This window comes from Vidua macroura, chromosome 3 (assembly GCF_024509145.1).
Source record: "Vidua macroura isolate BioBank_ID:100142 chromosome 3, ASM2450914v1, whole genome shotgun sequence".
Classification (NCBI taxonomy): Eukaryota; Metazoa; Chordata; class Aves; order Passeriformes; family Viduidae; genus Vidua; species Vidua macroura.
In genome coordinates this window covers 88,253,188-88,277,247 of record NC_071573.1, presented here as the reverse complement: position 1 = coordinate 88,277,247, position 24,060 = coordinate 88,253,188, and the positions used below count along the sequence as shown (strand labels likewise).

General features: G+C 40.5%; 1 protein-coding gene across 1 annotated transcript in view; it reads right to left on the bottom strand.

Moving 5' to 3' along the window:
- Positions 1-24,060, bottom strand: part of EYS (eyes shut homolog) — a 725,122-nt gene that overhangs the window by 606,162 nt on the left and 94,900 nt on the right. The window contains 2 exon segments of the mRNA XM_053974015.1: positions 9,252-9,505; positions 17,020-17,186. Of these exon segments, the coding sequence (XP_053829990.1) occupies positions 9,252-9,505; positions 17,020-17,186 (421 nt within the window).

Here is a 24,060-nt window from a genome sequence, read left to right as displayed (position 1 = left end):
TAAGACATTTAAGAAGGAAAAAAAGTTCTTTTGTAGGTGAAACTGCAGCCAGAGAACAGCTGAGTGAGAATATGTGAATGGAACAGCTCTGCAGACACCAAGGTCAGCGCAGGAGGGGCAGGAGGTGCTCTGGGCACCAGAGCTGAGATTCCCCTGAAGCCTGTGAGGCAGCCCATGGTGAGGCAGCTGTGCCCCTGCAGCCCTTGGAGGAGATCCATGCCAGAGCAGGTAGTGCCTGAAAGGAAGCTATGAACCTGTGGGAGGTCCATGCTGGAACAGGCTCCTGGCAGGGACCTGCAGACCCAGAGACAGAGGAGGAGCAGGGTTCCTCGTATGACTTGTCATCATGTGCTGTACCACGCTGGAGCAGCCTGTCCTTCAAGGACTGCATGCCATGGAAGAATGACCCATGCTGAAAGTAGTTTGCGAAAAACTATTTCCCGTGCGATGGACTCATGTTGGAAAATTTTTTCATGGAGAACTATTTCCTCTTGGAAGGATCCCATGATGGAGCATGGAAAAGACTCCTCTTCCTGAGCAGTGAGAGAAGCCACAGATGATGAACTGACCATAACCCCCACTCCCTGTCTCCCTGTGCTGTTGGCAGGGAGCAGGTAGAGCTGGGAAGGAGGGATGGGTGGGGGAAGGTGTTTTTAAGGGTCTTATTTTACTTCTCATTATCCTGCTCTGATTTTATTAGCAATAAATTCAATTAATATCTCTAATTCTAGTCTGTTTTGTCTGTAATGGTATTTAGTGAATGATCTCTCCTTGTCTCAACTCATGAACTCTTTGTTATATCCTCCTTCCCCTGTCCAGTTGTAGAGAGAAGTGACAGAGAGGATTTGGTGAGTGCCTGGTGTCCAGCCAGGGTCAACCCACTATGTCCAGCCATAGGAGTATGGACGTAAATCACATTCAGCAGTATGGAAAGCATGCTGGGCTTTCTGTGTATCTTACAGCAGAAGATAAAAATAAACCAAATGCTGATATTCCTCTGAATTCTTTCCATGGTGAAAACAATTTGGTCTCTTCTCTGCAGCACACCTACGGGCCCTCTCATAGAATCATATGAACCAGGACTCTTGGCTCTCAAAACCTGTATCTACTAGATACAAAAGGTCTTTGGAAAAATGAAGCACCAAGATTCTCTTCCACACATAAACTTGTGATAGAAGGGCTCCTATTGTGGTTTTTTTTTTTTTTTTTCCTGCCTCTAAACATGCCCTTCATTTTCCATAAGATTTGAAGATATATGGATGAAAAGGGGGAGAAAAAGTATAGTCCAGGGAGAGTTCAGGTAACTCAGTAAACTAAAAAGCTTTCTGCTAAGAGCAGCTGCTGAGTGCTGTCTAACATATGCCATTGCACCAGTGAGCATTACAGCAAGGACTGGCCAACATATAAATTAATTTTTAAGTTAATTTTTTAAAGAATTTTCTTTGAAGTGCTGATAAGGTAATGGCACTATAGGCAACCTTGCTGATCTACTTCTGGTATTTTCCATTCCTTTTTCTTTCCAGTTCAGATCCCTGATTATGGTGGGATTATTATTTATCTCTTTTGAGGGAGATAAATAAAAATGCATTGGCATCTGTTCTTTTTCTCTGGGTAGGCAGGTGGAGAGTAGTGCAAATAACACAGAGTTTCCTGCAGAAGTAAATTACCTGGCCACAAGCCATGGGCAAGCTGAAGCATGAACTAGAAAAAACTCCTTGAAACAGATTCTTCCACCTCCCTCAAACTGTTACAGGTTAAAGCAAATGCAGTTTCAAGGGAAATAATAGAATGAGATCATCATCATATACTGATGATATCTAAGATAACATGCAAGGGGGAATTTAGGAATTCATGTTCTCAGAGCACAAAGGTAATATGTGGGCAGGATTTAAAAATATTTCAGAGAGAATCAAAGAATCTATGAAGCTACTGTGAGACTGTATTTTCTGAGCATTTGAGACATGAAAAAACTGGACAGATACAGAGAAGCCTTTTTTGTTTTCAGTATGCAGCTCCTCTCAACGACATATTTGAAATGTATGATGAGAACCTTCTTTGAAAGTCAGATAAAAATTGCTAATTGGCTACAAATTACTTCCAGCATCAAAGTATGTTAATATAAATTTTTTTTGTTTATGCTTTTAAGTTTAAAATTAATACAACACATTCCAAACATAATTACTAGTAAAACATAATATTTAATTAGCTATTTAATAAATCATAGCTTTAGGTCTGAGTTCCTATACATTTGAAAGGCATCATATCACCGATTCTGAAGTACAAAGAGAATGTTAAAAATTACCATGAGCCAACTATACTTCTATTACCTCTGTAGAATATTTTATGCTGTATAAAATTGCAGTGTTCTCAAATATATAACAGATAATTACAGGAAAGTCTGTCACTTGCAAATTGTATTACCTGATCTTTAACAGCAACATTTTTTACTGGCACATTGATGATACACAAGACATTATTCTGCAGGAGCACAAAGGTGTTGATAAGAACATAAGGACCTGAGAAGGTGAATACTAAAAAAATTAGCAAAGATATTTCATCATCCTCCAGTGTTACTGATATCACTTACTCTCTTTAAAATAGACATGCTATTTTAGCAAATGGAGGAACTCTGAACTTCTCAGGTAAATATAACTGCAGATGAAAGATGACAAAAACAATTAAGTTTCATTAGTCTAATGGATGAAGTCTCATTGAATAGTCTGTACCTTCAGAAGTGCAACTCTGTAAGATTACTAGATTGAAAGTTTGAACCTTTCAAAATTTGGATGTCTTTTTTTCTGCTTAACCTAAAGACATTTACTTTGCACTTTATCTGAACATATCAAACTATTGTTAGATTTGTAAAATATCCACAAAATTGAGGTTTTTTTTGATCTTGAAATAAATTCAATTTCAAATTGTTCTCAAATGTGGAGCCTCACTGTTCCGAGGAGGCTGTAATCTGATCTTAAAACTCCTCCCATGGGACACCTGATAAAACCCCACAGCCCTGGGTCTGCTCCCTCTCTCTCTGCTCTTGGCTCTGGGCTCTCTGGGTTTTGCTCAGGCTCCCGGGCCTCTGCCCCTGCTGCTCCCCCCAGCACGGGGCGGGGGGGGAGGGGACAGGGGGGAATAAAATAGACTCCCCTGCTAAACAACAGAGACTTGTTTTGTCTGTTTTCCCTGTCGCTGTTGTGGCCTTCCTGGATCACGATCAGCACTGCTGCCACACGCTGCTGCACTCAAAATATAACATTCAGAGTTTAGAATAAATATCTGAAATTCATTCAGAAATTAGAATAAAACTGAAATAATTTGAGAGCTTATTTTCTTAAGGTAATACACATTATATTTAAAGTATCTCTTACTGAGTGCCACCACCACTATAACATTTCTGTCTGAATCACAAAACACATGCAAAAAGATCAAAATACAAACTTTCTTTAAAATACTGTTTATACCAACTTTTGTTTTATAGGCAAAATGAAACATCAAGTTTGACAATGTAAAGGTACACAAATAACCACAATGAAGAAAAGGATGTGTAAGAATATTTTTTGAAGTAAAACTCCTTACTTGAGGTATTCAATTAATCTTTCCATTCCGAGATCAGATGAAAAGCAAATGATTTAAAATTCTGCTTAATGTAATCTTAATGAAGTACTATTAAAAAAAAAAAAAAAAAAGAAAAAGAAAAAGCAAACCACAAGGGTTTTATAAAGTCTAAGATGTAGCCAAAATATTAAGAGTGTGTTTGAGGGTTGTCTTGACAACATCTGTCTTACTGTCCACCATTTTATAAAATGTGTATAATTGCAAAGCATTCCAGTCATGTACCTGGTAATGAATTGTGAAATTTTGTTGCTTGCTAAGCAACATAAGCTATTCTGTTACATAAGAGATGCATTAAGCTGAATAATGCTTCTGCTGACTTTGCAGAAAATGCAGTTATGAAAAAGAAAGACAGACGGTCCAGGTGAGGCTTTAGTGAACTTGACAGACATTTCTTTTTCTCAACTTTGTTGCTCTACACACTTGCTCATTTTTAAATTTACTTTGAGGTCTTTTCTGTGTAAGATATTGTAGTAGTTAAAAATCCAAAACAAATCTAATTTTTATTTACCTCATACAGAGTAATCTTTTCTGTGAACGCCTATTACAGATTGAAAATTTATATGATGTGTCCAACCACTCCATCCTTTTAGCTTCCATGAAAGAGTTTTAACTCAGAGAAAGTCTGTGACTCTTCAAATGTAAACTACCCTGAGCCCAGCTCATCTATGTCCATGGGATTACATTGTACATTTGACAGTCCACACCTATTACAGAATGGGCAAACTATTTAAAACCATCCAGTGAAGGTAAAAGCAATTAATAATGTACTAAAAATACAAACAATAAATATTTCCTCAGACTGCAGATATCAATGGACTTCTCCAATGTATTTGTGGAATAAAAAAGTAAAAACAAAGCCCAGAATTTTAAAGTAATGGAATAATTTCAAAAAGCCCATGTGCCATTTTTCTCTTCTTGGGCAAAAAGAAAAATGATGAAAAGCATGACATGTAGAATATATGAATGTCAAACTCAAAAAGTCACTGTGAGGCCTACAATAGTGATGAGCTTTAATACTGTTATTTATTAATTACACACAGGTGAAGCAATGACAGACAGTGTTTTGCTGTGTGGTGTACAGTATATATTCATAATGAAGAGATTTCCCAAATCTTAACTCTACAATCAATATTATATAGATACCAGCCCTCAAGAGAAACCAATGAGGCAACATTGCCTATGTGCTTAGAGTTCTCAGTAACTGCCTTCACATTTTTTTGTGGGCATCTAAACAGAAAAGAGTATTAATGAAGGACATGTTTAGATAAATATAGGATCTTTTCCAAATAATTCCAAGAAAGCCTTTCTTTAAACCAGAAGTAAATAGAGTGCAATTTATTTAGACATACCAGTCATCATGAAAGCTGGAGTTATTTGATGCTGAATATTGATATATTGGGATATAATTAATAAAAATATATGGGAGAAAGGACAGACTAGGAATTAATCTGAATGTGAACTGGGAATTACTCTGAAGCATTATGCTACATTAGAAGGACTGAACCAGAAGATGGCAATATAGAGGGTCACCACATGACCAAAAGTTAGAAAATATTGAAAAGTTATTTATTTATTTTTTAAAATCATACTGCAAACTTCCAAGTTTGACATATGTGAAGTTCTCTCATAGGCAGTGAAGGGTACTTTGATATTTCATCTGAAAGTGAATTTACTATTTATGAAGAAAAACAGAGTACATCTGGACTTGTTAAAAAGCTAAATTACAGAGAAACAACATAGCAAACACACAAAAATGAGATAAGAATAAATGTGGGGTTTTTAGTTGTACACAGAGATACAAATCACTGATTCATAACATGCAGTTATGACTGAACTTAAAATCTGTTTTGTACAGGAAAATATCCCAGGATCATAAACCCTCAGAGATTATGAAAATGTAATTGCCAGGGTAGTGATAACATTTTTATAAGTTTAAACAGCCTTTTATTAATTGTTTGTGGTTTATACTCTGAAAAATCAGAAAATATATTCAGTACATGTGGTAATGAGTTACACCTAATGGGCAATATTGTGACATTTCTTTTTTCTTTAAATTTGCTTCTATGGAAATGCCATTATATAATATCTCATTGTATAAGAAAAGATTATTTTAAAGTGTTTTTCAGCAATATATTATATCATTTATATAAGCAAGTCCTCACAGTAACAGTCACAGAATGGTTGAGATTGGAAGTGACCTCTGAAGGTCATTTTGTCCAATCCCCCTGTTCAAGTCAGAACATCCTGAGCCAGTTTCATGGAACCATGTACAAATGGCTTTTGAATATCTCCAAGGATGGAGACTCCATAGCCCCTCTGTTCAATCTGTGGCAGTGCTCAGTTACCCTCACAGTAATAAAGTATTTCCTGATGCTCAGATAGCAGCATCTGTGTTTCCCTTTGTGCCTGTTGCCTCTGGATCTGTCAATGAGCACTACTGAAGAGCCTGACTCCATCTTCTGTACACATTCCCTTCAGGTATTTATATACATTGATAAGATCCCTCTCTAAGCCTTTCTTCATGGTGAAGAGTTTCAGCTTCCTCAGCCTTTCCTTGTAGAAGTTAAAAAGGACTGGATCCTCTATTGACTCCTGGAATACACCCCTGGTTACTCCTGGAAAGGTTGACTTCATGACAAATGTCTTCCTCCAGGCTTGGCCACTCCTCCAGTTTTCAGTTCACCTCACTCTCTACTCATCCAGCCTATATTTCATCAGCTTTTTCATGAGGATCTTGTGGAAGATCACACAGAAGGCTTGGTTAATGTCAAGGCTTGGTTAATGTCAATACACACTGCTCACCCCTCATATACAAGCCAGTCATTTAATTTTGGAAGTTTATCAAGTTGGTCAAGTATGATTAACCCTTGCTGAAACCATGCTGGTTACTTCAGATAATTTTCTTGTTATTCATGATTTCCAGGATTAACCGCTCCATTACCTTAATAAGGATCAAGGCAACAGTGAGCTGCTTCAAGTTTTCCAAAACTTTATTTTTGCCCTTCTTGAAAAGTGACAATTGTTTTCCTCCATTCTTTGGGTGCTTCTACTAATCAATATGATCTACTAATGTTAAATGACAGTGACGTTGTAATGACATCTGCCAGCTCTCACAGAATTACATACCCAAAGAAAGGCAACAAAATTGGTGAGGGATCCGGAGCACAAGTCCTGTGAGGGGCAGCTGAGGGAGCTGGGGTTGTTGAGCTGGAGAAAAGAAGAACGAGAGTGAACCGTATTACCCTCTCCAGTTACTTGAAAGGAGGTTGTAGCAAGGTGGGCATCAGTCTCTTTTACCAAGTTACAAGTGACAGGATGAGAGGAAATTACTTCAAGTTGTGCCAGGGGAGGTTTAGAAGAGATATTAGGAAAAAAGTCTTCACTAAAAGGGTAGTCATGCATTGGAAGAAGTTGCCCAAGGAAGTGGTGAAATTGCCACCCCTGGAACTGTTCATAAGGTATGTGAATGGGGCACATGGGGATATGGTTGAGCAGTGAACATGGTGGTGCTATCTTAACATTTGGACAGAGTGATCTTAGAGGGTTTTTTCAGCTTTAATGACTATAAAATTCTATTATGCTATGATTTGTGGGTGCATCCCAACAGGGCCAATGGGCATGCATATATCCAGCTGATTTCCTGACATGTGGCATGTATTTCCTGACATGTGTCTCATCCATCAACGCTGTGTCTTACTTGCTTCAGACTCTTTCTCTGGTCTCCAGGATGGTGGATTTTTGAAGGACAATCTTTCCAGTACAGACTGAGATAAAGGCAGTATTTATGACCTCAATCTTTTCCATGCCCAGTCTCATTAAGAATGGGATTACTTTTTCCTTTCTCTTCTCTTTGTCACCTACATACTCATAGAAACCCTTTTTCATGTCTTTCACATTTCTTGTCATATTCAACTTGACCTTTGACTTTCTAAACTTATTGCTGCATGCTCAGATAGTGTCTCTCTATTTCCTGCCAGGTTACCTGTCCTTGTTTCCACTCTCTGTCACTAAACTTTTTTTTTTGGTTCAATTTGGCCAGGAGTTCCTTGATCATCCATACAGGCCTCCTGGTATTTTTTGTCCGCTCTTTGAGACAAATAGGTCTTGAGCTTAGAAGCTGTGATAGATTTTCTCAGGCCCGTCCCTCGATGGTTTTATCTTCCAAGCAGATCTTATTGTAGTATTGTCCATGTAGAAGATATCTGAGTGGTTGAAGTTCCCCATGAAGTCCAGCAAAGTACAAAATAAGGCTTGAAGTTTAAGCAGCAAGATGGAAATACATTGTGTTAGATTTTGCACAGGTAAGCCAAGTACTGTCTTCACTTCTATTCAGACATACAGTTCTGCTATCATAATGGACTTAAAGCCACTTCAAGAACAATTCTCTGGTTTATTGCACATTTATTATAAATAAGCATGAACAGTAAGTAACATATTTTATTAAATGTGCAAGCAAATGACCAAGGGATTATATAATCAACTAAAATTGAGGACAACAAATCTGCAAGTGTCTATCACATACATAAATGTGTAAATGAATATATGTAAATGAAATATGTAAATTAACATAAACATATTTGAAATTAAAAATGTTATTGCTTAAAAGTTAAAAGTATATGTAGCTAGCCAGAAAATAATACAATGAAAATATAATGACTATTATGAATATAATTAATTTTTCATATAATGAAAAAATAGCATTTAAATTATTATTACTTAATATTTCAGTGGTTTAACTGGGACTTAAAAATCTAGTACTACACACACTTTCTGGTCTGGAGCAAAAACCCTCAGCAGCTTGGAAGAAGAAGCTGTAAGTTAATGGCTAGTTAGTCCAAATGGCACCATGCATACTATGCTATTTATTTTTGCCTTTGTTAGTGATACCACAGATTGTCAATAGAGAAGCATTTGGAGCATTAATTGCCTGTTCTTGATGATATAGACTAAAGGCTGGAAATGCAACACTTTGGTATTACTGTATTCAAAATTATTTTCTGTCTCCCACAAGTATTCTGAATATTACTATTATTCATGCAAAATGGAAATTAATACAAAAAGAAATCATAGCATCAGGTTGTGTAGGATTTATCTAATGAAATGCAGAAATCTACAGCCCATCTCTTCCTAGAAAAGATGTCTAAGACAGACAGATGCCCTATCTCCCTCCAGTGTATAGAACGGGAGTCTGAACAATTCACTCAAACACAGCTGATTATATTCTATACTTGTAAAGAGATCTCATTCCTCCTCAAGTTTACATTTTCCTGTTCTGTACCAAAACATTTGTTCTTATCAGCCTGTGTATGACTGAAGCCATAACATGTAAGACTGCATAACTGTGAAATTAAAATAATGCAATTAAAATTGTATTTTGGAACTTCATTGATTTTTTTCCCAACAGAATCAAAGCTAATACTCCGAATTGTGCATTTAGTGGAGGGAAGGTCAGCTGGGGAACTGTTAGGAGGGACACCATAAGAATTTCAATGCTAATTAAGTTAAAACACCAGTAAAACATACAAATGAATGCATATTTATATATAATTGTAATTAAACGGTCACTTATACATTGCTTACGTAGAGTGGGACAAACACATCTATAATACAAGACATTTCAAAAGAATAAAACTTACCTGTGAACCCAGCAGTACAATGACAAGAAAAGTGGCCACTTAAATCCATACAAGTAGCTCCATTCTTGCAAGGTGAACTTGAGCATTCATTAACTTCAACTTCACAGAAGGGTCCTTCATATCCAGGCACACAGTAACAGCTGTAATTATGCAAGTGGTCCTGGCAGAATCCATATTGAGAGCACTGGTTTCCAATGCAGTTGTCTATATCAAGTTCACAAAATGTGCCAGTGTAACCGAGGGGACATATGCACCTGGTATTGAAATAAGAGGAGAGGAGGTGGGAAAGAATCCAATTAAATCACTAGCCTGGAATATATAGGTCAATTATCACTAATAATGTTAACAATACTCTGCCTTTAAATTACCCACAAATGAATCACAATTTTTTTTTAATCTTCTTTCTTTACATTTAATTAGTCACTAAGTAACTTCATTTCACATGCACTGGTAGCAATAATTAAATTAAAATCTTAGCTATTTACATAGGCCAAACTAGGAGCTATATTAATATTAAGCTTCAAATGAAAACATTGAAAGAGAAAACTCTTATAAATATGAGTATTATGCATTTTAATTTTTTTTTCTGAAAAAATGGTTAGCTGCTACAGTATCTCTAGGAGGAAACAATATTACAACCTGTTGGTATATAAAATCAGTATAAAAGTGCTTTATCATTAGCCACAAAAGTTACAATTTCTGTCTAACCAAATAAAAAGTATCTACAGTATACTTACTATAGATGTTGTTCAGTATATTTTATAGAAATTGTTCAGAGTATTTTTTTCCAAAATTCAGACAGACATCTAAATCATGTAAGGCTGGAGATGACTTTTACATGGTTACACTTTCTACCTTTTTGTTTTCTTTTGCTGTGTGAATGAAAACAAATCTGGATTATCTCATAGCTGACCCACATCTCATGAAGTTAGAAAATCCCTGGTACTTGGCAATATATTCTTATCATGTCCAGAGGTCTCCTCACACATGAGGTAATTTTACAATAATACATATTCTTGACCCACAGACATGCTATCCAGAAGATGGAAAGAACTAACAAGTTAAAGAAGCCTTGATTATAGTAATTTTCTCTACTGTTCCATTTGGCAGAAAGAGTATTTTCCCCTTTATTTTTAACACGAGTGAATGCTCATGTGGCTCTTTGCTTCTGTCCTTGTTTACAGTGCCTGCATTTTTTATGGTAGACATATGGAAACTAAATTGGGAGCTGTGTGCCTTGGAGTACAGCTAATGGACACCAACAGCTAATGGGCTTTTAGTCCACGGACCAAAATAGAGCTTGCTTGAAGTAAGCCCTCCATATCTCATCTAGTGTGGTTGTGAGACCTTCATTGCTACCATTTTTGCTCTACAGATCCATTGCTACTGCAGTAATGACTCAAGTATATATAGCTGTTGTAATCTCTCTTCCAGCCTCAGTCACTTCATAAATGAGAAATCTCTACCTTCTCTTGACAGCTTCAACTGATTCTGTTTCTCATTTTAAAGGGAATAGAGTACACAAAAATATCATACATACTTTACTGTGCTGGTTTTGAATGGAGTAGAGTGAATCTTCACAGTGGCTAGTACTCACATCCTCTTGGTTTTAATACACTGTTTTGGACTTATGCTGGAAATGGAGTTGCTAACATAGAGATGCTTTTGTTATTGCTGAGCAGGGCTTACACAGAGCTAAGGCCTTTTCTGCTTTTCACACTGCCACACTGATGAGGAAGTTGGGGTTGTGTGGGAGTCTGGAAGGAGACACATCCTGGACAGGTGACCCAAACTGACCTAAGGGATATTCCATATCACATGACATCACGCTCAGTATATCAAGTGTGGGGAAGGAGGAAAAAGTGAGGGACATTTTGACTCATGGCATTTGTCTTCTGAAGTAGCTGTTACTTGTAATGGGGCCCTGCTCTCCTGGAGATGGCTGAACACCTGCCTGCCCATGGGAAGCAGTGAATTCATTCCTTGTTTGGCTTTGCTTGTGTGCAAGGCTTTTGCATTTCCAATTAAACAGTTTTTATCTCAACCCATGAGTTTTCTAACTTTTACCCTTCCAATTCTCTTCTCCATCCTGCTGGTGCAGGAGTGAGTGAGTGACTGCATTGGGCTTGGGTGCAGGTGGTGTTAGACAATTACATTTATAGCTAAATATAAATTTTGACTTGCATAAAATTTCATTATTCATAAACATTAAAAGCAGGTGTGCTTTTAGTTACCTTTAGTTGCATATTTTCTGAATCTTACCATATTACCTACAATAATATGGTAAACAACCGGTCATATTAATCTTTCTGGTACAGTTAATAATTTTATCTCCTTTTTTTTTTTTTACAGTAACAATTAGTGTGTGCACTGTAAAAATGTAACTATTAAATCATTCTTTGAAAATGTGGCTATTATCATTAGCATTGAATGGAAAATTTAACTTAGAGCTCTCCTTAACAAAAATATGAGGATGAAGAATTTTCTGTTCTTCCCTGACTATTACTAGTTGTGTAGTTTATCTTCAGAGACCACAGAAGAGGTACACAGAAACAGACATGATGTAGAATCTTCTAGTTTAGGTTTCATACTTTTGATTCCATACTACAAGCAATTATGTAATGAATATCTTATTTTTCAGTGCTTTGGTGTAGAAGAAATCAAAAACAGCTAATAATGAAATGCATTTTGTTTTTCCTAGTGAAATTATACCTGGATGTCTTTTAATTTATTATAGGTCATCTCCTACAACAGTGTACTTACGTGCTGTACTATTATTATTATTATTATTATTATTATTATTATTAACATTATTATTATTACTATATTTTTCTTTCTTAAGGAGGACTAAAATGTCAGCCTTACAAAAGGGGGGAACAGTGAAAGCAGAAACATGGCACCAGAGACCAGCATATGAAAAGGTTTTATGTTAGCATTAATGGGAATAATAATACTTTCTTAGCTTCACGTATGTCCTCTTTCATCCACAACAAGATTTTGAGGGTAAGAGATACTAAGAGAAAAAGCAAGTACCTCAATGCTTTTGCTACAAACATGGATTTTAGAAATAAGTAGCAAACACAAGTCGTTTGAGGATCACTGTGCTCTCACATGTATCATGCAGATGATTGTATGTTACTACTCCAGAGCCTAAACATAGTTAATGTCACACGATAATTGTTAAGTAGAGATGCAAGGACAGGCATGGAATTTAGTCTAAGAAGGAATATGTTGCTAAAATGAGAATGGTTATGGCGGAGATGCAATGTCATTCTACCAACTTTTTATCACTAAAGATCTCAAACAGCAGATGTGTGGTTGGTGCTGGTTTGTCCAGGCAGTGTAGTTGTCAAGCTGCCACCACAGGCTGCCTGCACTGAAGATGTAGTGTGACTTGTGTTATTGAGTAAATAATAATGTACATGAAATGAATCTTTAAAATGACTGCAAAAAGACAAAGACAAGACTGAAGATGTGTCTATGCTAACCTGTGCTAGGAGATGACCTTGCTATTTTCTATATTGATACAAGAGGCATATAAGAACACTGAAGCCTGGAATTAGCAAAGATTTCCCAGAATCCCTCTTTTCCCTCTTTTTGTTTTCTTAATATTTGTCATACTTTTATATATATATATATATATATATAAGTATTTGTCCAAGCATATTAGCTACAATTATTCAGTATTAATTATCCCTTTTTGCCATTGAAATGTGACCTGTACACACATAAATGTTACAGGTTATTTAGTTTCACTTTGACTATTTAAATGCATATCTATTCTCTGCAGAAAAGCTGTTGTATAACTTATTGCAGAGGTAGTCTGTGGCAAGCACATTCTTCCCTCTCTCAGGACTTTTCATAAAGGTGCACAGAGAGAAGAAAGAGAAAACAATTTGCATTTCTGCTCCTTGTTTTTCGCATGTGGAATGTGCTTGGAGAATTGTTTACGTGGGGTGATTTCTTGATTGGATTCTGGTGAGGATTGTTTGAGCCTGATGGCCAATCAGATCCACCTGTGTCTGGACTCTCGCGAGAGGGTCACAAGTTGTGAGTGAGTTAGATATGGTAGTTAGAACAAGTAGGTATGTAGTTTTAGTATCTTCCTTTATATAGTATGTTAATGTATTATAGCATAGTTATAATAAAGAAATCATTCAGCTTTCTGAACTGGAGTTGGACATCATCATTTCTTCCCACTGGGTTCGCCTGCATTTTACAATAGTATTCTATAAGAAATTGTGGCATATATTCACCAATCTTCTGGAGTTGTAGAAGTGAGGAAAAGTATTTCTCCTCTTTCTCTAGTGGAAGTTTTCTATTGCTGCAGAAAACTGTGTAATCACAGTATTAACTTTATATGGTACTGTCAACTAGGTCCTGCAGTCAAATTGCATATATAGTATAGGATGAATAAACTTGAGAAAAGAAAATAAGATACAAAAAAAATATTCTAATCCAACAGCTCAATTTACCCAGCTGGAAGAAAATGGAAAAAGTCAAGGATGAATAAAATAATAGAAGCTTTAAATTTTGTGATACCCATAAATTATCTAAATTATGTTTACTTTTCACAATCTTGCTGGCATCAAGGAAAGAAGTGTTTCATATTCTAAAGCATTTTACTCTACAATGTGTCACTTCACTCTTTTGTACTGAGATTAATTAATTATTTAATTATGTGCACTGAAATTTGTATACTGAAGAATGTGTTGGCAATTCAAGTTTTATTATAAACCAAACTTAACTTCTTAATGAGACATTTTTCTGCATAAGCATTAATGAAATGCTGACATCAGAGCTATAGCTATTGACTAAAATACATTTTTAAAACATATTAGTTCATCATGACCATTTAAACAGTGAAAAATCCTTCCTTTCCACTGAATAGACAATAGTAAAGTATCTACTGTTATTGTCTTATTTCAGTTATGATCTTTGTTGTCCAAAATGTGATATTGACAAGAAAAAAAAAATTACAAGGGTGAAGAAATCAGAGTAATAAATTTCCCCTTGGATTTTAAAACAGGAGGTTATACTCTTCAAAGATCTCTTTCACTTTAATTATTCATTAAATGCTTCTCATTGAGGCATTCTCTCTCTTCTCCTACACAGAACATAATCAAACAATATAGGTTCTTTAGAAGGGAAAAAATATTGTTGTTTTCTTTTTAATGTAGAAACATTTTCTATTTACTGAGGTAATGAATCTTATCTGTTGTTTATTCTCTCAAGTATATATAACCAAAGGTCAAGAGATTCTTTTGGCATGTGGATGCAATTACTCTGTTGCATGGTATCTGCCAGATTCATATTGACAGCTACACCATCAACCCAGTGGCAAGAGCAGCAATTCTATGAAGTTATCATTTTAAATACATGCTGATTGACTTACTTCATGATATTGCAACAGCACAGACTCAGCTGGCAGTGCAACAATTAATTTGAATTAATTACAGGTTTTGTGTCACTGTGATTGGGGCCACTTTAGTTGTCAGAGGAGGCTCACTAAACCAAAGGAATAAAACTCTTAAGACTTCTTACTGTAATTATGAGGATCTTAACATGCAGCCTTGCTGAGAATTACACTGTATAAAAGTTTAAAACTCCTCCTCCTTCACTGAGAGCAATTCCCCAGTCTGAACTCAAAGGAAATTCTTTGCATATATATAAATATACCTCTAGGTGACACTACAGTCTGGAACAGTATTTTCAAAATGGGAGGAGAAAAAGAACATGCCATGGTAAGGAGACAAAAAGTTAGAAACATTTCATTCAGTTGACAGCTTATTTCCCATCTGGAAAAAAAAATGATGGCTTGAAAAATAAGATCTTACAAAAGGGGGATGTTCTTGAATCAAAGTTGGATATTTTCTATTATTTCCTTGTGTTAGCATTTCTATATCAAGCTACCACAAGAAAAATACATTATGACCTAAATTTAATAATTTAAAATGCAAGATTTCTTAACTAGGAGAAAGGTCTAGAGTTTTATAGTAATTTTATGTAAAACAAAATCTAATACATATAAAATTTTGGCATATCTTTATCTTCTGCACTCATTAAGAGAGATTTTGAATGGCTGTAATAGTTAAAAAAATGGATCTCTGTAAAGTTCTTAATGGCACTTATACATTTGGTTCTCCATATATTCTGCTGACAGTTCTCTTAGGTATTCCTGAAACTACTTTGCATCAAATACAGCTCTTGATAAATACGTTAATAAAAATTATACCCATTTTAGGGCAGAAATGCAGTTACAAGTATTTGAAAAAGGTGGATGCACTTACATTCAGCGTTTCCTCTTGTATTCTTTTGTTTTTTATCGTATATTGGCAAAGGGAAATTATTTTTGTTTCACTTGCTAACAATAACTTGGCAAATATCATTATTTTTAAGGCAGGCATAGTTTAGGCATTTTAAAAAATGCTTCACTGTCATTGAGAAACAACCACTGTCTCTCAACAGAGCAGATATTATACAGTAAACATGATAAACCTTGTCTTGACAAAACCAGTTGTGTTATTTTGGGGTCAAGTTCTCTGCTAACAAAACTGACCATCTGAGATTCAGATCTTAACGGTGTGTTTTCCTGTTCCTTAGAGAAACAGACTGATATGTCAATATAATTTGTCTTTCAATGACTGAAAAAGTAAGAATTAAGTGTTTTCTGTCAGTAAACTGAGTCTGGATTAGCAAGTTAAAATCAAAAGTTCTTTATTACCAGATATCTTCAGAACTACTAATTTCTCAGTAAATGCTAGTGTATTTTGTAACGTAAAAATAGCTTTGTACTTCTGTCAGACTTATTTTCCTGATAAAGAAAGGAAAGCCACAGATTTAACAGTTAAATAAAGTGCCAAAATATGGTCCAGTAATTTGATACAAGAGTTTCTGCAAAGTGGAAAAAAGGAAGGATGTTTATTTTGTAAGGATTCTTTGAAAAAAACTCCTTTAACTCTGATATACTGAGAATCAATCACTTTTCTCCATTTTCTCCATTTGTGTGCCTATTTGGTGATTTCAGTTATTTTTACAGAAGATACTTTAAAAACAGAAGTGAAATTGAAGACATCTTTAATTGCTTCTATTTTTATTTTGTGCACAATTGCAATCTTTTCTAAGTAGAAACATTAAAGCATACTAATTACAGTGCTTCTAAGTAGGGCATAGCACAGCATAGAATAATGTCTTTCAAAATACATTTACAGATATTATGGAGAAGTTTTATTTATTCTGGATTTTATAGAGGAGAAATAAATCATTCAAGTCTGATAAGAACAGCTGAATTCTGGTTATTGAAGAAAACTTTTCCCATTTATTTTTTCACCATATGTTATAAAATCTCATTTTTAAATATCTACAGCATATTACAGCTTACTAAGGAGAACACATAGTTTTATGTTTCTTTCAATAACTGAAATTATAATAAATTATCATTCAAATTTTTATAAGACACTCTATGACAGAGTCCAGGCTCAAAAATGTTTGCCATTTAATAAAATAGATTGTTTATGTGAGATTCGGCATAGTTGGTTTAACTTCTGTGACCAGCAAAGAGGAATATTTGTTCCTGCAATACTTCAGACTATACAGTTTTACTGAATCCTCATCCTTACTGAAAATTAGTATTCCGTGGCATTTTTTGACATGCAAATTATATTACTAGACTAACAACACCCTTTGTAATTCTTTCTGAAAGTCAAAATATCTTCATATGGCATAAAACACTTTATGAAGACTTGCATAAATAGCAATATGTTAGTACCTGTATTTATTAATTCCATCTTCACATGTGGCTCCATGTTGGCACTGGTTTATCTCACAGTCATTAATATTCTCAAGGCATGTGTTTCCAGTCCATCCAAGAGCACAGACACAGTGAGATCTCTGATTTTCTTCATCGTAGAAGCAGCTACCTCCATTTGCACATACCTGAAGATGAGAATTACAAATACACTGTGTTGGATTTGCATGGTCAGGTTCTGGTAGTGGAGGGAATGCTATAGCGCTTGTTTCTCTGAGAAGCTGCCATAAGCTGCTCCCATGCCTGAGAGATTCCACCCAGCTCCAGGATGGACACACTGCTGGCCAAAGTCAAGCCCATCAGTGCTGGTGGTAGAGCCTTGGGGTAACAGAGTTAAGAAGAAGGAAAACGCATATTTCACAGAAGTAAGCACAGCCAGAAAAGAGCAGAGCAAGAACATGTGAGAGGAACAGCTCTGCAGACTGCAAGGTCAGCACAGGTGGGGCAGGAGGTGCTCCAGGTGCCAGAGCTGAGATTCCCCTGCAGCCCCTGGTGCAGCCCATGGTGAGGAGCTGTGCCCCTGCAGCCCATGGAGGGCCATGGGGGATGCAGAGACACACCTGCAGCCCATGGAGGAGATCCACACCAGAGCAGGTGGATGCCCAAAGGAAGGTTTTGATCCTATGGCAGACCCATGATGGAGCAGCCTGCTCTTAAAGGACTGCATCCTGTGGAAGAGACCCACACTGTCACAGATCAGGAAGAACTGTAGCCCTTGTGAAGGGTTCACACTGGAAAAGTTTGTCTCCCATGGGAAGGAATCTACTATGGAAGGGGAAGGGCTCCTCTCCCTGAGGAGGAAGCAGTGGCAAAACCAACATGTGATGAACTGGCCATAACTCCCATTCCTCATACCCCTGCACTGCTGTAGGGAAGAGGAGGTAGAAAATTGGGAATAAATTTAAACCATGGAAAGAGAACGGAAGGGGGAAAGGTGCTTTTAAGATTTGTTTTACTTCTAATTATCCTGCTCTGATTTTGTTAGCAATAAATCCAACTAATTTCCATAAGTGAAATCTCTTTGAGTATGATAGTAATCATTAAGTGATCTCTGCCTGTGGGAGGGGTCCCCGCCCTCCCTTGGGAGGCAACTTCAATATAGCCAGAAGTTGTCAATCACATGCTGTTTCCCTCCCCAGTTGAGGCTGTCTGTCAAAGCTTAACACACTCCCCGGTTCTAGAAAGTTCTTCTGTTCTGTTAATCCCATTGGACCCTGTTAGAATGCCACTCCTCTCCTGTATCCCGATTGGTTCATTACATGTCACCCCATCCCGTCTCCTCCCCTCTACCCGTTACCCATTGGTTGGTTTGTGCCCTAGCCACTCCTATCCCTCTGCCCTTATATTCTCGGTCCCGCCCTTGCACTAGGCTCCCTGAGTCAGTTTTCTCTCCGAGAGTGTTGCTGCTCCTTGCCTTCTCCTCGTGCTCCTTGCCTTCTCCTCGTGCTCCTTCTCTCTCCTACAATAAACCTCTCGGATCCTGCTGCTCGGGAGACGTCTCGTCTTTATTTGGTGGAGCTTTCCGGGTTTCATCTACCCCTCCCTGCGGACCGGCCAGCCGAGGATCACTCTCCGGACTGGCTGGGAACCCAGGGAACCCCCGGAGGACCTAAATTTTATACAATTGGCGCCTCGAACACGGTGATCGCTGCCCCGGTCTCCGACGAGCGTCTCCTGCCGTGTGAGGATCTGTGACCCTGCGCTGTGGGATTACAAGCGCCGTTCGCCGCCAATCCCAGGAGTAGCTGTTCTTCTGTTTTAAGAAGACTCCTGTCTCCTGGATCTGCTGACAAGTCGTGGATATCCGACCCTGCAGCTTCAAGGGAAGCCCCGGATTTCACGACACCAGCAGAGCTCCACTACCCCGCCTCAGCTTTTCTTTTCGCCGCGTCGTAGTTGGGTGAGTGCAGCTGCTCGAGGAGAGCAGCCGACGCAGGCTCTTATCCTTTCCTTTTTTCCTTTGCTCGGGTGGGGATTCTCTTCTGCAGTGAGGAGATGGGTAACCGCCTCTCCCCTGCAAGACGAGACTTTTATTGCCAAGTTAAAGCTACCCTTCAGTTGGGGAATGTTTCTTTTAATAAGCGGGTCCTTAAATCTTTTGTTATTTTCATTTTTGATCATTTTCCAGATGCCTCTACTGAGGATGTTCTTTCTATTTCATTCTGGGGAAAAGTTGGGCGTTATATTTATGATTTACAAGTTTCTGGGAATTTTAGGGTCGGGAGATTTTTTCCTATTTATGATATTATTTTTAATTTAGTTAAACAAAAAGGGGAAAGTTCGGGTCCCAGTTTTCCTACCCCTTATTCCGCCCCCCTCGCTCCTAACCCCATTTCCCCTAAGGGTGGATCGGGAGATAGATCCTGCCAAAATAAGGCACAGGGTTGCCACCGTCTCCCTGCTGCCTCCCGTTCCACTCTGTCCTTCTCTTGTGCTGGGACTGGCCACCCCAGCACGAGCCCTATCCATTCCCTCGATCCTCATGCCCCCAACCCCAGTTTTACTCTCAGTTCCAGTTCTGTTTTAATAACACCTCAAAATGGCGGCGGCCTCGTGGCCGATTGCCCTGAGACACAAAATGGCGCCTCCTCCTCCTCAACCCCTCCGGTTCCCGCCACTTTACCATCTCCGCCCCCTTCGTCGGTTGCCGCCCCTGCGTCGGGTCCCGCCCCCCATCATGCGTCGATCTCGGTGACGTCGGGACCCTCCCACCCTGCCTCCCTAGCCACACCCCTGGGCGGGCCCCTGGTGGGTGGGACAGGCCTACCAGAAGGCCACGCCCCAGTGGGTGGGTCAGGCCATGCCCCAGTGGGTGGGTCAGGCCACGCCCCCTCTCCTGCCACTTCCGGTTCCCACGCTACCGGAACCGGAAGTAGGCCTTGCCGGAAGCAGGCCATCTTGGCCTGCAGGGTCTCTCATAACCAGGACCCACCGGCAAGGGAGAGGCTTCGAGCCCTAGCCTGTCCTGCCTCATCTTCAGAAGAGGATGAGGACAGTGACGACCCCCGGCCAACAACCAAGCCAGGGGAGGGCTGGGCCCGGATAAGGGCCAAGGCCATTAGGGATGGGGACCTAGATCTCGCCAGGGATCTAGGCCCAATCGCGGCACCGGTTAGACTCAAGAGGGGGAAGGAACCGCGGTGGGAACAGCTGCCATACACGGAGGTGAAGGAATTGAGGAAGGCAGCCAAGGACTATGGGAGAAATTCCCCGTTTTTTAAAAACATATTGGACCTTACTTTTACTGGACATACTTTGGTGCAGCATGACATTCGATATATAGCGAAGGCTCTGCTATCCCCCACAGAATTTCTTCTGTGGGAAATACATTGGAAAAAGCTATTAAAACCTATTCTAACCAAATATGACCTTAAGGAGGTGCTGGGAGATGGCGCCGAGGGCCTGGAGGCGCTGGCAGGGGAAGGGGAATTTAGTAAACCAGAAGATCAGATCCTCCTTCCCGACAATCTGCTAACTGACATCCGAGATGCTGGGAAGGAGGCCCTACTAAAAATACCTGATGGAACCACCCCTCTCCAGAACTTTACATCCATCCTCCAGGGCCCTAATGAGACTTTTATTAAGTATATTGACAGGTTAAAGGAGGCTATAGACCGGCAGATTGAGAACGTCGAGGCTCGAGAAGAACTGCTGCGTAAGATGGCCTTGACCAATGCCAACCCGGAGACAAAGAAGATCCTGCGAGCTCTCCCCCAGGATCCGGAGCCGACCATCGCCAAGATGGTCGAGGCGTGCACAAAAGCGGCATCGATGGAGCAGACTGTGGCATTTGCGGTGAGCAGGGGTGTGGGGGAGGCAATGGTGGACCTCATGAACACGCGCTGCTTTGGCTGCGGCCAGCTGGGCCATATACAAGCCAATTGCCCACACTGGCCACCAGAGAGGTCCTACCCTCATTATAACCCCTCCCCGAGACCACCTTACAGGAATCCTCGTTATCATCGGCCGGGAAACGGGAGGCGGAGCGCGCTGAGGGGCCGCGCTACGACAACAAATGGCCCGTCCCAACGCCCTGTGCTGCCATCACTCCCAGAGAACCACTGCCCCAACGGCACGTTTCTCCGGACATCCGCAGCCAGGAGGACGGGCTCCGGCTCCTCAGACGGACTCAACAACTGAACAGTGCACGCCGCCAAGTCCTCCGGAGTTCCATCCACATCATGTTTCCAGATGAGGACTTGGTCCGTGTCCCGGTAGGATTCCTGCCGCCACCATACTGCGACCACCCCGTCACAGTGCTGTTCATCGGGGACTCCATCAGCACGCCGGACGACCTCACCATCATCCCGGAGGTCGTCTACTTCGAGCCAGGGGCAGAGCTCAACGTCTCCGTGGTGTGCCATCATCCTCCGTTCTCTCTGCCGAGAGGGTCTCCTTTAGCTCTGTGCTACATCTTACACATGCACTTCAGGGACACTGGTTGCAACGTTCTGTCGGACTTTCCTACGGATCATATGCACTTCAATGACACTGGCTGCAACATTCTATCAGACTTTCCTAAGGATCAAGACCCTTCTGCTTTCTTCATTCAGAACGTTAGCAGACAAAGACCAATTATTAAAACTACCTTTGTCTTTCAGGGGAAAAACATTTCGTTGGACCTGATGGCAGACACGGGTGCGGACGTTACCATCGTCCCTCAGGCAGAGTGGCCGCGCGACTGGGAGTTAGTGTCCCCTTGTGGCACAATCTCCGGCGTCGGAGGAGCCGTCAATTCCCGACGCAGTAAGCACCTCGTGTGTGTGGAGGGGCCGGAGGGCCAGGTTGCCACAATTCGGCCTTTCGTAGTTGCATCTAACATCAAATTATTAGGCAGGGACGTATTGTCCCAATGGGGTGCCCGTCTCGACATCCCTAGCCCTGCGTGGGATTTTTAGTCTGGGCCACTGCGGAGCGCACCTCCCCACCGCTTAATTGGAAAACTGATACACCGGTGTGGGTGGACCAGTGGCCCTTGCCAATCGAAAAACTTAATGCGCTCAACGAACTAGTAGAGGAGCAGGTGCGCCTGGGGCATTTAATACCTTCCACCAGCCCCTGGAACACACCTGTCTTTGTTATTAAAAAGCCCGGCAGAGACAGGTGGCGCCTGCTCCAAGACCTACGCAGGGTTAATGATGTTATTGAGGATATGGGGCCCTTGCAACCAGGCCTTCCCTCTCCCTCTATGCTGCCCCGGGATTGGCAGCTCGCAATCCTTGATATCAGGGATTGTTTCTTCAACATCCCGTTATACCCCGGAGATGCTCCCAGGTTCGCGTTTTCGGTTCCTTCTCTCAACCGAGGTGAGCCGTACAAACGGTATCAATGGACTACTCTGCCACAGGGAATGAAGAATTCTCCGGTGCTCTGCCAAACCTTTGTGGCACAGGTCCTTTCCCCAGTTCGTCGCCTTTTTCCAGAGGCCATCATCCTTCACTATATGGATGATATTTTGATTTGTGCTGCTAGCTCAACATACCTACAAGCAGCCTTGGACAGGACCATTAAAGCCATTAAAGATGCGGGGTTTCAAATCGCAGAAGACAAGATCCAGCTGTCGTCCCCCTGGAAATACCTGGGCTTCCTAATTACGGGAAGGACCGTCGCGCCCCAGTCTCTTGTCATCAAGGACGACCCACGGACCCTGCGGGATTTGCAGCAGCTTTGCGGTACCATCACCTGGATTCGACCTCTCCTGGGACTCACCACAGAGGAGCTGTCGCCACTTTTCCACCTGCTGAAAGGCGACGGCGACCTGGCATCCCCACGACATCTCACACCGGATGCCCGTGAGGCCTTGGAGAGAGTCGCAGCTGCTATCAAGTCCCGCCAGGCGCATCGGGTCGCGCGGTCCCTCCCAATCCAGTGTGCCATCCTGGGTAAGTCCCCCAACTTACACGCCCTGCTATTCCAGTGGGACGACTCCTTATCATCGAGTGGCTGTTCCTCCCCCACCAACCCGCCAAGACAGTATCAACATTTCCTGAACTTATGTCTAAACTAATCATTAAGGCCCGCCAGCGCCTCCGGACCCTCGCAGGGTGTGACCCAGCATGCATCTATTTACCATTAAATTTGGACCAATTGGATTTCCTTCTACAAACAAATGAAAATTTGCAGATTTCAGTAGATAGCTATCCTGGTCAAATTCGGATACACTATCCCAAGCACAAATTATTTAAAGACACTTTATACCTGGCTTCAAAAATTTTTAAAAGCAAAATACCACTAAAAAATGCTCTCACAGTGTTCACTGATGGGTCGGGAAGATCCCACAAATCAGTGATCACTTGGAAGGACCCGGACAGTCAGAAGTGGGAATCTGACGTCCAAATAGTTCAGGGATCCCCCCAAATCGCTGAACTTGCAGCGGTTGTGAGAGCCTTCAGAAAATTCCAACAACCTTTCAATTTGGTAACTGATTCGGCATATGTAGCCGGGATAGCAGAGCGGGCCGAACATGCCCTGCTCAAAGAAATTCAAAACAAAACGCTCTACAGCTTGCTCTCAGAACTAATTTGGCTGATCTCCCACCGAGAGCAACCTTATCATATTCTGCATGTTAGGTCACACACCGACCTGCCAGGTGACATCACTGAGGGTAACCGGAGAGCAGATACCCTGGCGATGCTGGCCACCTCCACTTCTGTAAACCAGACAGTTCTAAGACCCACCTTGCCAGATGTCCATATGCAGGCTAAGATGAGCCACGCCTTTTACCATCAGAATGCTCCAGCTCTATGCCGCCAATTTAAGATCTCTAAGGAGCAGGCGCGAGCCATCTTAGCCACCTGCCCCAACTGCCAGTCCCACGCATTACCATCAGTAGCGACGGGGGTTAACCCCCGGGGACTGGGAGCATTGGACATCTGGCAGACAGACATTACTCATTTTCCTTCCTTTGGGCGGCTCAAATATCTCCACGTGTCGGTGGACACATTCTCGGGGGCAGTGTTTGCCTCCACACATACGGGGGAAAAAACCAAAGACATTATAAAA